Source organism: Salvelinus sp. IW2-2015, linkage group LG20, assembly GCF_002910315.2.
Source record: "Salvelinus sp. IW2-2015 linkage group LG20, ASM291031v2, whole genome shotgun sequence".
Classification (NCBI taxonomy): Eukaryota; Metazoa; Chordata; class Actinopteri; order Salmoniformes; family Salmonidae; genus Salvelinus; species Salvelinus sp. IW2-2015.
This window is the reverse complement of record NC_036860.1, coordinates 20951470-20964983: the sequence shown is the minus strand read 5'-3', so window position 1 is coordinate 20964983 and position 13514 is coordinate 20951470. Positions and strand designations below refer to the sequence as shown.

Sequence of the window (13514 nt, the reverse complement as noted above, 5' to 3'; positions counted from 1 at the left end):
TTGTTACTTCGACACAGTCTGCATCTGGGTTTTATCTTTATCCTGATAGTTATTGTGAAGTGGAAACGTCTAGGAGCAACAACGGCTCAGCCACGAAGTGGTAGGCCACACAAGCTCACAGAACGGGACCGCCGAGTGCTGAAGCGTTTAGCGTGTAAAAACCGTCTGTCCTCGGTTCCAACATTCACTACCAAACTGCCTCTGTTCATCGGGTGCTTAAAGAAATGGGTTTCAATGGCATGCGCAATGCCAAGCGTCGGCTGGAGTGGTGTAAATCTCACCACCATTGGACTAGAGAAGTGTAAACGTGTTCTCTGGAATGATGAATCATGCTTCATCATCTGGCAGTCCGATGGACGAATCTGGGTTTGGCAGATGCCAGGTGAACGCTACCTGCCCGAATGCATAGTGCCAACTGTAAAGTTTGGTGGCGGAGGAATAATTGTCTGGGGCTATTTTTCATGGTTTGGGCCAGGCCCCTTAGTTCCAGTGAATGGTAATCTTAACGCTACAGCATACAGTGACATTCTAGACGATGCTGTGCTTCCAACTTTTTGGCAACAGTTTGGGGAAGGCCCTTTCCTGTTTCAGCATGACAATGCCCCCGTGCACAAAGCGAGGTCCATACAGAAATGGTTTGTCGAGATCGGTGTGGAAGAACTTGACTGGCCTGCACAGAGCCCTGACCTCAACTCCAACGAATACCTTTGGGATCAATTGGAACACCGACTGCGAGCCAGGCATAATCGCCCAATATCAGTGCCTGACCTCACTACTACTCTTGTGGCTGAATGGGAGCAAGTCCCTTCCCAGAAGAGTGGAGGCTGTTATAGCAGCAAAGGGGGGACCAACTCCATATTAATGCCCATGATTTTGGAATGAGAGGTTCAGGGAGCATGTGTCCACATACTTTTGGTCATTAAGTGTATATATAAACTACCGTTCAAAAGTTTGGGGTCACTTAGAAATGTCCTTGTTTTTGAAAGAAAAGCACATTTTTGTCCATTAAAATAACATCAAAATGATCAGAAATACAGTGTAGACNGGGGGGGGGGTGAATACTAGGGGAATCATTCTCTCTTGGGGTCAGTGTAGCAGGAGCAGGACAGGCTGTGCCTCCGGACAGATGAGGTCCAGTAGTTTCTATCATGGCTGTGCTGCTGATAAATAGGTCTGTCCTCTGCAGAGCATTGTCACAAACTTCCTGTTGATGTGCTGTAAACCGCTTTGTGTTGAAATAATGGGAGAGCAGCATCCTGAGTCTAAATAGAGACATTCACAAAAACAACTGAGATGGTAAAAATAGTTGATGCTATGGTGTGTTATTCTTGCAATGTGGTGGTGGCGTCTTGACAATGAGGATGCGGCCAAAGTAAACATTTTTTGTAGACTTCCCGAAGACTCAAAGTCAGTCACACTGACCAGTTGTTGTAATGGAGCATAGACCACCTCTGGGAGATGGATATTCTCAGGAAATATCTCTTATCTCCTGAACGTGTCTTATAATGCTTCACTTCTGTTCTCATTGCCTTTTAATCTTCTGAGGACTGCCCTGGTGTCATTACTATGTAATGACACATGTTGCCAATGTCATCCTACAACGCTGTCCTGTTCTTCCCCTCCCTCTGAGTGCTGTGGCCTGTTTGTCTGTCTGAGATCTGTGATTGACCCAGTCCAACTTGTTGTTGTTGTCAACATTGAATTACATCCTCTCTCCCATGAGGGCCATGTGGCCTCCATGTGACCGGGCTCTGGTTGCACAAAGGCCCTCTCTGTGGATCCCTCCGCGGTCCTCACTGAGTGTGATGAACAGCAAGCCTCCTTCCCRCAACAGCTGATGTGCATCTTCAGAGGGAGTCTGTCCTGTCCTTGGTTGTGTACTGTAGGGAGGACAGGGCAGGTCAAACCAGACCRCATAGCTCTCTTTCCTCTCAGCTCTCTCACATAGCTCGCTCTTCTCCTAGACTGGAGACCATCGTTGTGTGCAGATATATCTCACTAAGCTTTGGTCTGGAGGGCACATTACTGGACAGCGAGATAGGAGACATACAGCAATGTGATATCATTAAGACTCACAGACAGAGATAGAATCAGCTGATCTTTTGTGCGATGCAAAGGTAAAAGAAGGTGATGGGATGAAGGCGATGATGAAGTGCATTTTGGATGTTGTAGGGGACGAGCGTATAGGAATAGGAAGCAAAAGGGTTGATAAAAGCTGCTTCATCAGCCTAGACGGGAAATCTCAGCTGCAGGACATAAGGYGTCCACATCAMCAACAAACTATCATGGTCCAAACACACCAAGACAGTTGTGAAGAGGGCATGATAACACATTTTCCCCCTCGGGAGACTGAAAAGATTTGGCATGGGTCCCCAGATCCTCAAAAMGTTCTACAGCTGCACCATCGAGAGCATCCTGACTGATTGCATCACCGCCTGGTATGGCAACTGCTCGGCATCTGACAGTAAGGCGCTACATAGGGTAGTGCCTACGACCCAGTACATCACTGGGGCCAAGCTTCCTGACATCCAGGACCTATATACTAGGCAGTGTCAGAGGAAGGCCCCAAAAATTGTCACCCTAGTCATAGACTGTTCTCTCTGCTACCGAACAGCAAGCGGTACCAGAGCGCCAAGTCTAAGACCAAAAGGCTCCTTAACAGCTTCTACCCCCTAAGACTGCTGAACAATTAATCCACCCGGACTATTTACATTGACCCACCACACCCCACCCCCTTTGTTTTTACACTGCTGCTACTCGCTGTTTAATATCTATGCTTAGTCACTTTACAAATTACCTCGACTAACCTGTACCCCCGCACATTGACTCAGTACCGGTACCCCCTGTATATAGCCTCGTTATTGTTATGGAAATGTATTGTGTTACTTTTTGATTGATTAGATTTATTTAGTAAATATTTTATTAACTCTATTTCTTGAACTGCATTGTTGTTTGATTTCATATCCATGTACCCATAATGCCGATGGATGCCTCTGGACCGCACACAGCTGCCTCCCAACGCCTCTGCACATATCAGCTACAGTGTGTGTGTATGTTTGTGTTGTTTTTTTGTTCTAATTTCTAACATTGCCTTGTCGCCCTTTCTTTTTTTGTGTGAGCGGTAAAATCCGACAGGCTATAATCTTCCAAAAGTATATATAAAAAAGTATGTGGACACCTCTTCAAATTAGTGCATTTGGCTATTTCAGCCACTCCCATTGCTGACAGGTGTATAAAATCGAGCACACAAACATGCTATCTCCATAGACAAACATTGGCAGTAGAATTGTCTTACTGAAGGCTCAGTGACTTTCAACGTGGCACCGTCATAGGTTGCCACCTTTCCAACAAGTCTATTCGTCAAATTTATGCCCTGCTAGAGCTTCCCCGGGCAGCTGTAAGTGCTGTTATTGTCACACCCTGATCTGTTTCACCTGTCTTTGTGATTGTCTCCACCCCCCTCCAGGTGTTGCCCGTCTTCCCCATTATTCCCTGTGTATTTATACCGGTGTTCTCTGTTTGTCTGTTGCCAGTTTGTCTTGTTTGTCAAGTCAACCAGCGTTTTTTTGTATCAGCGCCTGCTTTTCCCCAGTCTCTCTTTTCTTGTCTTCCTGGTTTTGACCTTTGCCTGTCCTGACCCTGAGCCCGCCCACYTGACCACTCTGCGTGCCCCTGACCCTAAGCCTACCTGCCATCCTGTACCTCTGCCCCTGTTATAAACATTGTTACTTCGGACACAGTCTGGCATCTGGGTTTATCTTTATCCGTGATAGTTATTGTGAATGGAAACGTCTAAGAGCACAACGGCTCAGCCACGAAGTGGTAGGCCACACAAGCTCACAGAACGACCGCGAGTGCTGAAGCGTTTAGCGTGTAAAAACCGTCTGTCCTCGCGTTCCAACATTCACTACCAAACTGCCTCTGCATCGGGTGCTTAAAGAAATGGGTTTCAATGCATGCGCAATGCCAAGCGTCGGCTGGAGTGGTGTAATCTCACCACCATTGGACTAAAAAGTGTAAACGTTTCTCTGGATGATGAATCATATGCTTCATCATCTGGCAGTCCGATGGACGAATCTGGGTTTGGCAGATGCCAGGTGAACGCTACCTGGCCCGAATGCATAGTGCCAACTGTAAAGTTTGGCGGAGGAATAATTTCTGGGGCTATTTTTCAGGTTTGGGCCAGGCCCCTTAGTTCCAGTGAATGGTAATCTTAACGCTACAGCATACAGTGACATTCTAGACGATGCTGTTGCTTCCAACTTTTGGCAACAGTTTGGGAAGGCCCTTTCCTGTTTCAGCATGACAATGCCCCGTGCACAAGCGAGGTCCATACAGAATGGTTTGTCGAGATCGGTGTGGAAGAACTTGACTGGCCTGCACAGAGCGCTCGACCTCAACTCCAACGAATACCTTTGGGATCAATGGAACACCGACTGCGAGCCAGGCCATAATCGCCCAATATCAGTGCCTGACCTCACTACTACTCTTGTGGCTGAATGGGAGCAAGTCCTTCCCAGAAGATGGAGGCTGTTATAGCAGCAAAGGGGGGACCAACTCCATATTAATGCCCATGATTTTGGAATGAGAGTTCAGGGAGCATGTGTCCACATACTTTTGGTCATAAGTGTATATATAAACTACCGTTCAAAGTTTGGGTCACTTAGAATGTCCTTGTTTTGAAAGAAAAGCACATTTTTGTCCATTAAATAACATCAAAATGATCAGAAATACAGTGACATTGTTAATGTTGTAAATTACTATTGTAGCTGAAATGGCTGATTTTAATGGAATATCTACAAGGCGTACAGAGGCCCATTATCAGCAACCATCACTCCTGTGTTCCAATGGCACCTGTGTTAGTAATCAGTCTATCATTTTAAAAGCTAAGTGATCATTAGAAAACACTTTTGCAATTATGTTAGCACAGCAGAAATAAAAAAAAACTGTCCTTCTTTAAACTAGTTGAGTATCTGGAGCATCAGCATTTGTGGGTTCGATTACAGGCTCAAAATGTCCAAAACAAATAACTTCTTTTGAAACTCATCAGTCTATTCTTGTTCTGAAAAGAAGGCTATTCCATGCGAAGAAATTGCCACGAAACTGAAGATCTCGTACGACGCTGTGTACTACTCCTTCAGAACAGCAAAACTGTCTCGAACCAGAACAGAAAGAGGAGTGGGAGGCCCCGGTGCACAACGGAGCAAGAGGACAGTACATTAGAGTGTCTAGTTGAGAAACAGATGCCTCAACAAGAAGTCCTCAACTGGCAGCTTCATTAAATAGTACCCGCAAACACCAGTCTCAACGTCAACAGTGAAGAGGCGACTCCGGGATGCTGGCCATCTAGGCAGAGTTCCTCTGTCCAGTGTCTGTGTTCTTCAGGAGGAGTAGACGTCCAAACCAAGTGATTTGCCTTGATGTTATCCAATGCCATTTTCAGTGAGGAGAGAGATGTGGTCTCCCAGCGAGCCGTCTTCCATCAGATTGAGGCAGAAAGGAGTTCTTATATCTTTAAAATTGACTCAATCTGGCTTGGTGTGGATTTACAATGAGAGATGTACAATTATTTCAACTGGAGAATCTTTGGTTGATTAATTTGGGTTCTGATAGTAATTCACAAGATTCAGATTCAATAGTTGCAATATCCACTAATTGATCATTACTACGAAGCTTGTTATCCAGTAGACGACTGGGTCAATTACCATGGAAGTAATGGTTGGGTCTAACTCGATGGATGTCAAATTCTGCTCTCTGTCTATCAATAGATTTTGTTCTGTCTTGACTTTGAAGAGAGTAGTCGCTTCCTGGTCTGAAAAAAGTTTTTGTTGAGAATGCTCTAATGTCGCTAATAACTTTTGTAACTTCTTTAATTGTGGTTTATTCAGCCCAGATGCAAACAAATGTCACGCCTTGACCTTAGTTATCTATGTTTTCTTTATTATTTTGGTTAGGTCAGGGTGTGACTAGGGTGGGTATGCTAGTTTTGTTTTGTCTAGGGTTTTTGTATATCTAGGGGTTTTGTAGGTCTAGGTATATATATGTCTATGGTGGCCTCATATGGTTCCCAATCAGAGGCAGCTGTTTATCGTTGTCTCTGATTGGGGACCATATTTAAGTAGCCATTTTCCCTTGGGTATTTGTTTGTTCTTGTCTATGTGTAGTAGAGGTCGGCCGATTATGATTTTTCAACGCCGATACCGATTATTGGAGGACCAAAAAAAGCCGATGCCGATTAATCGGCCGATTTTAAAAATGTATTTGTAATAATGACAATTACAACAATACTGAATGAACACTTATTTTAACTTAATATAATACATCAATAAAATCAATTTAGCCTCAAATAAATAATGAAACATGTTCAATTTGGTTTAAATAATGCAAAAACAAAGTGTTGGAGAAGAAAGTAAAAGTACAATATGTGCCATGTAAGAAAGCTAACGTTTAAGTTCCTTGCTCAGAACATGAGAACATATGGAAGCTGGTGGTTCCTTTTAACATGAGTCTTCAATATTCCCAGGTAAGAAGTTTTAGGTTACAGGAATTATAGGACTATTTCTCTCTATACGATTTGTATTTCATATACGTTTGACTATTGGATGTTCTTATAGGCACTTTAGTATTGCAAGTGTAACAGTATAGCTTTCCGTCCCTCTCCTCGCCCCTAACTGGGGTCGAACCAGGAAGACATCGACAACAGCCACCCTCGAAGCAGCGTTACCCATGCAGAGCAAGGGGAACAACTACTCCAAGTCTCAGAGCGAGTGACGTTTGAAACGCTATTAGCGCGCACCCCGCTAACTAGCTAGCCATTTCACATCGGTTACACCAGTGTCACGGCCGTCAAAGGGAGGAGACCAAGGCACAGCGTGGGATGCATACATTCTTTCTTATTTCAAAGAACAAACACAAAACAACAAACGAACCGTGAAGCTATACAAAAATGAGTGCTGACAAGCAGCTACAACCATAGAAACTTACCCCACAAAGACAGTGGGAAAAGGCAACCTAAGATGGTTCCACATGAGACAACGACTTATGACAGCGCCTCTGATTGAGACACACCCCGGCCCAACACACAGAATACAAAATCATAGAAAAAAGGAACATAGAATGCCACCCAATCAAACCTGACCAAACCAAAAATAGACTAAAAAAGCTGCTCTTACGGTCAGCGGCGTGACAACCAGCCTAACCTCGGGAGTTATAGGCTTGAAGTCATAAAAGCAGAGCTGCTGGCAAACGCACGAACAGTGCTGTTTGACAATGAGCCTGCTGGTGCTACCATCGCTCATCAGACCTGGCTCTAGATCAAATTATAGACTTAATTTATAACATATATCACACACACGAAATACGGCCTTAGGTCATTAATAGTCGATCCGAAAGCTCATCTCGAAAAAACATTTATTATTTCAGTGAAAATAAAACGGTAACCGTTACGTATTTATCTAACGGGTGGCATCCATAAGTCTAATATTGCTGTTACATTCACAAGCTTCAATGATATGTCATAATTACGTAAAATTCTGGCAAATTAGTCTGCAATGAGCCAGGCGGCCCAAGTTGCATATACCCTGACTCTGCGTGCAATGAACGCAAGAGAAGTGACACAATTTCACCTGGTTAATATTGCTACCGGGATATCTTTAGCTAAATATGCAGGTTTAAAAATATATACTCTGTGTATTGATTTTAAGAAAGGCATTGATGTTTATGGTAGTACACGTTGGAGCAACGTCTTTTTCGCGAATGCGCACTGCATCGATTATATGCAACGCAGGACACGCTAGATAAACTAGTAATCATTCAACCATGTGTAGTTATAAATAGTGATTATGATTGATGCGTTTTATAAGATAAAGTTTAATGCTAGCTAGCAACTTACCTTGGTCTTACTGCATTCGCAGTAACAGGCGGGCTCCTGGTGGTTAGAGCGTTGGACTAGTTAACGTTGGCACAGTTAACCGTAAGGTTGCAAGATTGAATCCCTGAGCTGACAGGTAAAAATCTTCGTTCTGCCCCTGAACAAGGCAGTTAACCCCAGTGTCCTAGACCGTCATTGAAAATAAGAATGTGTTTAACTGACTTGCCTAGTTAAAAAAGGTGTGAAAAAAAAAAAAAAATTTAATGGCTAAATCGGTGTCCAAAATTACCGATTTCCGATTGTTATGAAAACTCTGAAATGCGCCCCTAATTAACGGCCATTCCGATTAATCGGTCGACCTCTAAGTGTGTTGCTTTTCAGCACTCATTTGGATACGCTTCAGGGTTCGTTCTTTTATTTTTTCGTTTTTGTTCAGTGTTCATTCTTATATAAAGAAAATGTACGCATACCACGCTGCACCTTGGTCCCCACCTTTTGAACGGCCATGCACACAAATTTCAATTTTTTAATAACATCTTAAATGGCGTAATCTGACCGTGCGATGCGGTGTTAATCAGCGGCATGGGACCCAGCTTCTCCTGCCCGAACACTTCATAGAAAGATTGCTCATGAAGGAAGTGACTAGCACATTGAATCTACGGGAATGATTTCGAGTGATTCCGTTTTCTCTTTTAGGAGTTTGTGTTATTCCTTCCAACTTAGCTTGTGCTGTTTCCAGGTCATGGAGTCGCACCTCTGTCACATTGGCTGTCTTCTCCAGACTTTCCACTTTGTGAACTTAGTATCCACTTTAGCATGATTCATTCACCGGTTTTATTTGTAAATCGAGGGCAGAGGTAATCTCCTCACGAACAATCTCAAGAATAGTAGCGGCCAGCTCTTTCTGTTGTCTGGTGTTGAGAACCGCCATGTTCCCRCAGTTGAATTGTGGATGGATAAATTCTAGCTGCTGGAGCCTAATAGACCTGCTAGTTATTTATTGTCACACAAWGAATGTCCCACACCTTAATAGGATGTTAAGTATTGACAAGTTTTAAGAAATACRTTCATAGTAATTTGCAAAAGAAAGCCACGAGAAAGCCACRCGTTTCAATGCATGCCACCAGAACCAAACTCACCGGACTGCATTGTCCCCGTTTCTTCAAGAGCATTGTCATTGTCATTGTTTAATTTTGGCCCTTGTCTGGACAATGGTGTATTGTTAGGGTGCGGAAAGGCTGAGTGCAAGGGGCTTGAATGAAGGCTCAGGATAACCTCCCCTCTCTGTGTTTGTGACCTATCCAGTGTAGGATGTAACTTTGTTGAATTACTGGAGACATTACGGTTGTCGCTACCTCTTGGCGCTGTCTACTTTGACTCTGTTGGATTAGCACAAAGATCTTTGGTAAGTACTTGTAGATATAAGAGGCTGTCTGTTTCTTTGTTAGTGGTAGCATCAGTGCTGGTCAGTTGGCTGATTTGACATTACTTGTACCGTAAGCCAACTTTGATGATACTGGATAAAGTTCTCAGGGGAGAGAGTACACGTCAGGTTTCGTGGTCTTAGCTGACAGCYCTGTGATCTGGGAGTGTTGACAGTTGACAGGCAAGGCTTTGTTGACCTGAACTCACAGAACCACGGCAGGGGTCAAAAGTCGTAGTGTTCAATCACTCTGTGTAGGTGTGKCTGCAGGGGAACGTGACTAGATGAGGCCTCTCTGAGCACTGTGGCTGTACTAAACTAACTGTAACACCACCATGATCCCCCGGCCAGGCAGGCTGACACACTTCCCAGAGGTGTGTAGGATTGAGGGTGTTGCATGGGAACGCGAGCAGCGCGGAAACTGGGCGGAAGGGTGGACGGGCCCCTCTCTGGCCCAGGCAGTAGGGTTCACACACAGACAATGGAGCCCTGGAGACCCAGGGCGGTGGAGTTGTGATTGCACCCCGCACCGCTAAAATAACACACACATCCTACCGCACCGCTTAGCCTGCTTCCGCTCCGCTCCCCTTTTCCTCTTTTTCCTCATCCTTGTATCCTCATACACACATACTGTAGTATATTCATGCACCCTCTCTCTCTCTCTTACACACTCTTTCACACACACACACACACACACACACACATCTCTTTTGCATAGCAGCAGAACTACGTTTTTTCTTATTTTGTTTGGCTTCATTTCCTTGTTTCAAGGGGAAGGAAACCGACCATTCTCTGTGGAAACCATCTGCTGTCCTTCAAACGTCTCTCAATAAATTAGAGTGAAATTCCATCTGCTTACTGTGAGAGAACAAAAAGTCAGCAGCCATTCATTAGCTTACAAACAGTCTCTCTAAAGACACACTCAAACGACAAGTCTTTTTTTTTTAAAAGATGGAACCAAAGGAGCAGTGAAGCTGATTCATATGCATATGAAGCTCCCTGGTATGTCTGAGTGTTGAGTCTAGTGAGTTGGAGGAAGTGCTGTCCTGCTGTGAGTGCGTTGGCAGGTATTTGGCTCAGCTCAGTCAGTGGCTTTTGGGGTCACCGTGGTTTCCTTGTGTGTCGGCTGTAGCCGTGAGGACGTGTCAGAGTGTGTCAGTGTGGTGAGCAGTTAGAGAGAGAGAGAGGCAGCAGTGTCAAGGTCACTGGATCATCCTCACCCCCCCACCAGATATTCTCTCTGGAGCGAGAAACCCAACGCAACACTATTCCTGTTGGATGGAAACCTTYTACTGACTGACTATGCATGCAATGAGACATCCATTGTGGTTTCTTAGACATTGCCCAGTGATCTGTCATGTAATTGCCAGTCGATAACCCCATCACATCATCTCCAGCAGAAGTCAATTACTTCATAAATCATTGAGCTTTGACTATCATCTCCCATCCTTTTTTTGTGTGATCCAGTTTCAACCACCAGAGACCAGACCCTGGGAAGTGGAACTCCTCAAAGAGAAGTAGAGATGAAAGTCTCTTTGAGTAGTTCCACCCCCTAGAGGGAAAGAGAGAGGGAGGAAGAGAGAGTAAAGGAGGTGGGGTGTAACAGCRGGAGAGTCAATAATTTGAGCCCAGCCTACTGTAGACCACAATACCAGGGAAGGAGAGAGGGAGTGAGGGTGAATGAGAGTGACACCTCAGCCGAACTGTGTGTTTAGAGCTCTGCAATCCCAGAGACAAGCACAGCTGATGTGTGGATTACCACAGCAATTCTCACTGGAGCTGTTTTTGGAAAATGGTGGGCTTCTCTTCCTCTTCAGCTGTTGAAACCGGTAAGTAACCAAATTGACTGCATGCCTGCATTATACTTGGTCTTGGCAGCCCGCTATTGTCTCTCAGTGGTCTGTGTGTGTTGTTTGTCCCAGTCTCTCAGGACTGTAACATTTGAGTTGGAAATACACTAAAAGTATGTGGACACGCCTTCAAGTTAGAGTATTAGTCCATTTCAGCCACACCCGTTGCTGACAGGTGTATAAAACCGAGCACACAGCCATGAAATCTACATAGACAAACATTGGCAGTAGAATGGCCCATACCGAAAAGCTCAATGACTTTCAATGTGGCACCATCATAGGATGCAAACAACCTTTCCAACAAGTCAGTTCATCAAATTTCTGCCCTGCTAGAGCTGCCCCGGTCAACTGTGAGTGCTAATATTGTGAAGTGCAAGGGTTAGGGTTAGGGTTCCAGCAGCAACAATGGCTCAGCCGCGAAGTGGTAGGCCACACAGGCTCACAGAAAGGGGCCGCCGAGTGCTGAAGCATGAAGCTCGTAAAAAGCATCTGTTCTCGGTTGCGACACTCACTACCGAGTTCCACACTGCCTCTGGAAGCAACGTCAGCACAATAACGATTTGTCGGGAGCTTTCATGAAATGGGTTTCCATGGCCGAGGAGCCGCAAACAAGCCTAAGATCACCATGCGCAATGCCAAGCGTTGGCTGGAGGTGTGTAAAGCTTGCCGCCATTGGACTCTGAATCACATTTCCCCATCTGGCAGTCCGACGGACAAATCTGGGTTTGGTGGATGCCAGGAGAATGCTACCTGCCCGAATGCAAAGTGCCAAGTGTAAAGTTTGGTGGAGGAGGAATAATGGTCTGGGGCTGTTTTTGATGGTTCGGGCTAGGCCCCTTAGTTCCAGTGAAGGGAAATCTTAACRCTAAAGCATACAATGACATTCTAGACAATTCTGTGCTTCCAACTTTGTGGCAACAGTTTGGGGAGGGTCCTTTCCTKTTTCAGCATGACAATGCYACCGTGCACAAAGCGAGGTYGATACAGAAATGGTTTGTYGAGWTTGGTGTTGAAGAACTTGACTGGCCTGCACAGAGCCCTGACCTCAACCCCATTGAACACCTTTGGGCTGAATTGGAACACCGACTGCAAGCCAGGCCTAATCACCCATCAGTGTTTGACCTCACTAATGCTCTTGTGGCTAAATGGAAGCATATCCCTGCAGCAATGTTCCAACATCTAGTGGAAAGCCTTCCCAGAAGAGTAGAGGCTGTTATAGCAGCGAGGGGGGGACTAACTCCGTATCAATGGCCATGATTTTGGAATTAGATATTCGACGAGTAGGTGTCCACATACTTTCGGCCATGYGGTGTAGTTGTGTGTATAGATCGTGTGTACAGTCTTATCAGAGGTCCTACTGAACACTGTATCTCCACTTCCTGAGGCTACGCGGACGTTTTCTCAAATAATTATCTCTGACCCTGTCTACTTTTCAGACAGAGTTCTGTTTTGATAGGACCAATTCATTTCCCTTGCTTGTTCATTCATTGAGACGTCGGTGTGTTATTACAGAGATATCTGTTTTACGTCTTGACACCTGCCATGTTTCTCTGGATAGCTGTGTTCTAATACAAACCATCAAGTTAATCTCATGAACAATTCTTGTCAGTCAAGGCCCTTTAGACGTACAAAGACAATTTTATGACTGCATCCGGTGTTGTTACATGCTGGAGTTCTGTCATGTTAGTTAGGTTCCTTCTGTGTGGTATAACCTGAATGTTGCCTCAACTGTTCAAATAAGCTGACCAGGCAACGTCTGACTTTCTGACCACCCCAGACATTACGGCACCCCACTTCTAAACAACACTCTTACTGGGCTATATTCAGAGGATCGCGAAATCGTATGAAATCATAGTGTTTGTGTTTTGTGCTGAACTTGTTTGCCCTTGTTTCAGAGGTAGGCCTAATGGTTTTGTTRTGTTATGATGGAGTAACTGCTGGTRATGCAGACGTTMAAGAGAGCAGACAGTTTTTAATAAGATTGTGGAAGATCCTGACTGTGCTAACATAACCTTACAATTAGACTTGTTTCCACATGAATGCATCTGCTCACAAAGCACTTCAGGTCTGCACTTTGAAGCTGCTCAGTTTGTTGGTGTAAGACATGGTGAAGGTCCAGTGGGCAGAGAAATGAAACACTTTAACCGACAGGTTATTTGATCTGCTATGAGCAGAGATAAAGACAACAACCTTTTGGACTAAAGCAAAAGAAACAGTCCCATATTGTAGTGATTACTCGAGACCAGGAAAAACATCTCTCAGATCCAGAGACCTCAAAGAAAAACAGGTGGTCTTGAGATTACTGAGATTACTGTCTACACACGCTGGGTTTTTCAGTCTCTTCCCTACCACTGTGGTGTGTGTGTGTGTG

The 13514-nt window shown here is 44.7% G+C and overlaps 1 protein-coding gene across 6 annotated transcripts in view; it reads left to right on the top strand.

Moving 5' to 3' along the window:
* LOC111981270 (actin filament-associated protein 1-like 1) overlaps window positions 1-13514 on the top strand; it is a 44373-nt gene that overhangs the window by 10994 nt on the left and 19865 nt on the right. Inside the window, exon 1 of one of the 6 annotated variants that reach the window (XM_024012476.2) lies at window positions 9193-9275. The exons of 4 other annotated variants lie outside the window; for them this stretch is intronic. Coding sequence is in view for 1 of the 2 variants with exons in the window: in XM_024012475.2 (XP_023868243.1) it covers window positions 11086-11122 (37 nt within the window). In the remaining variant the exon portion in view is untranslated. Of the gene's footprint in view, window positions 1-9192; window positions 9276-10938; window positions 11123-13514 lie in introns of those variants that run through there. One more of the 6 variants, XM_024012475.2, reaches the window with a different exon arrangement.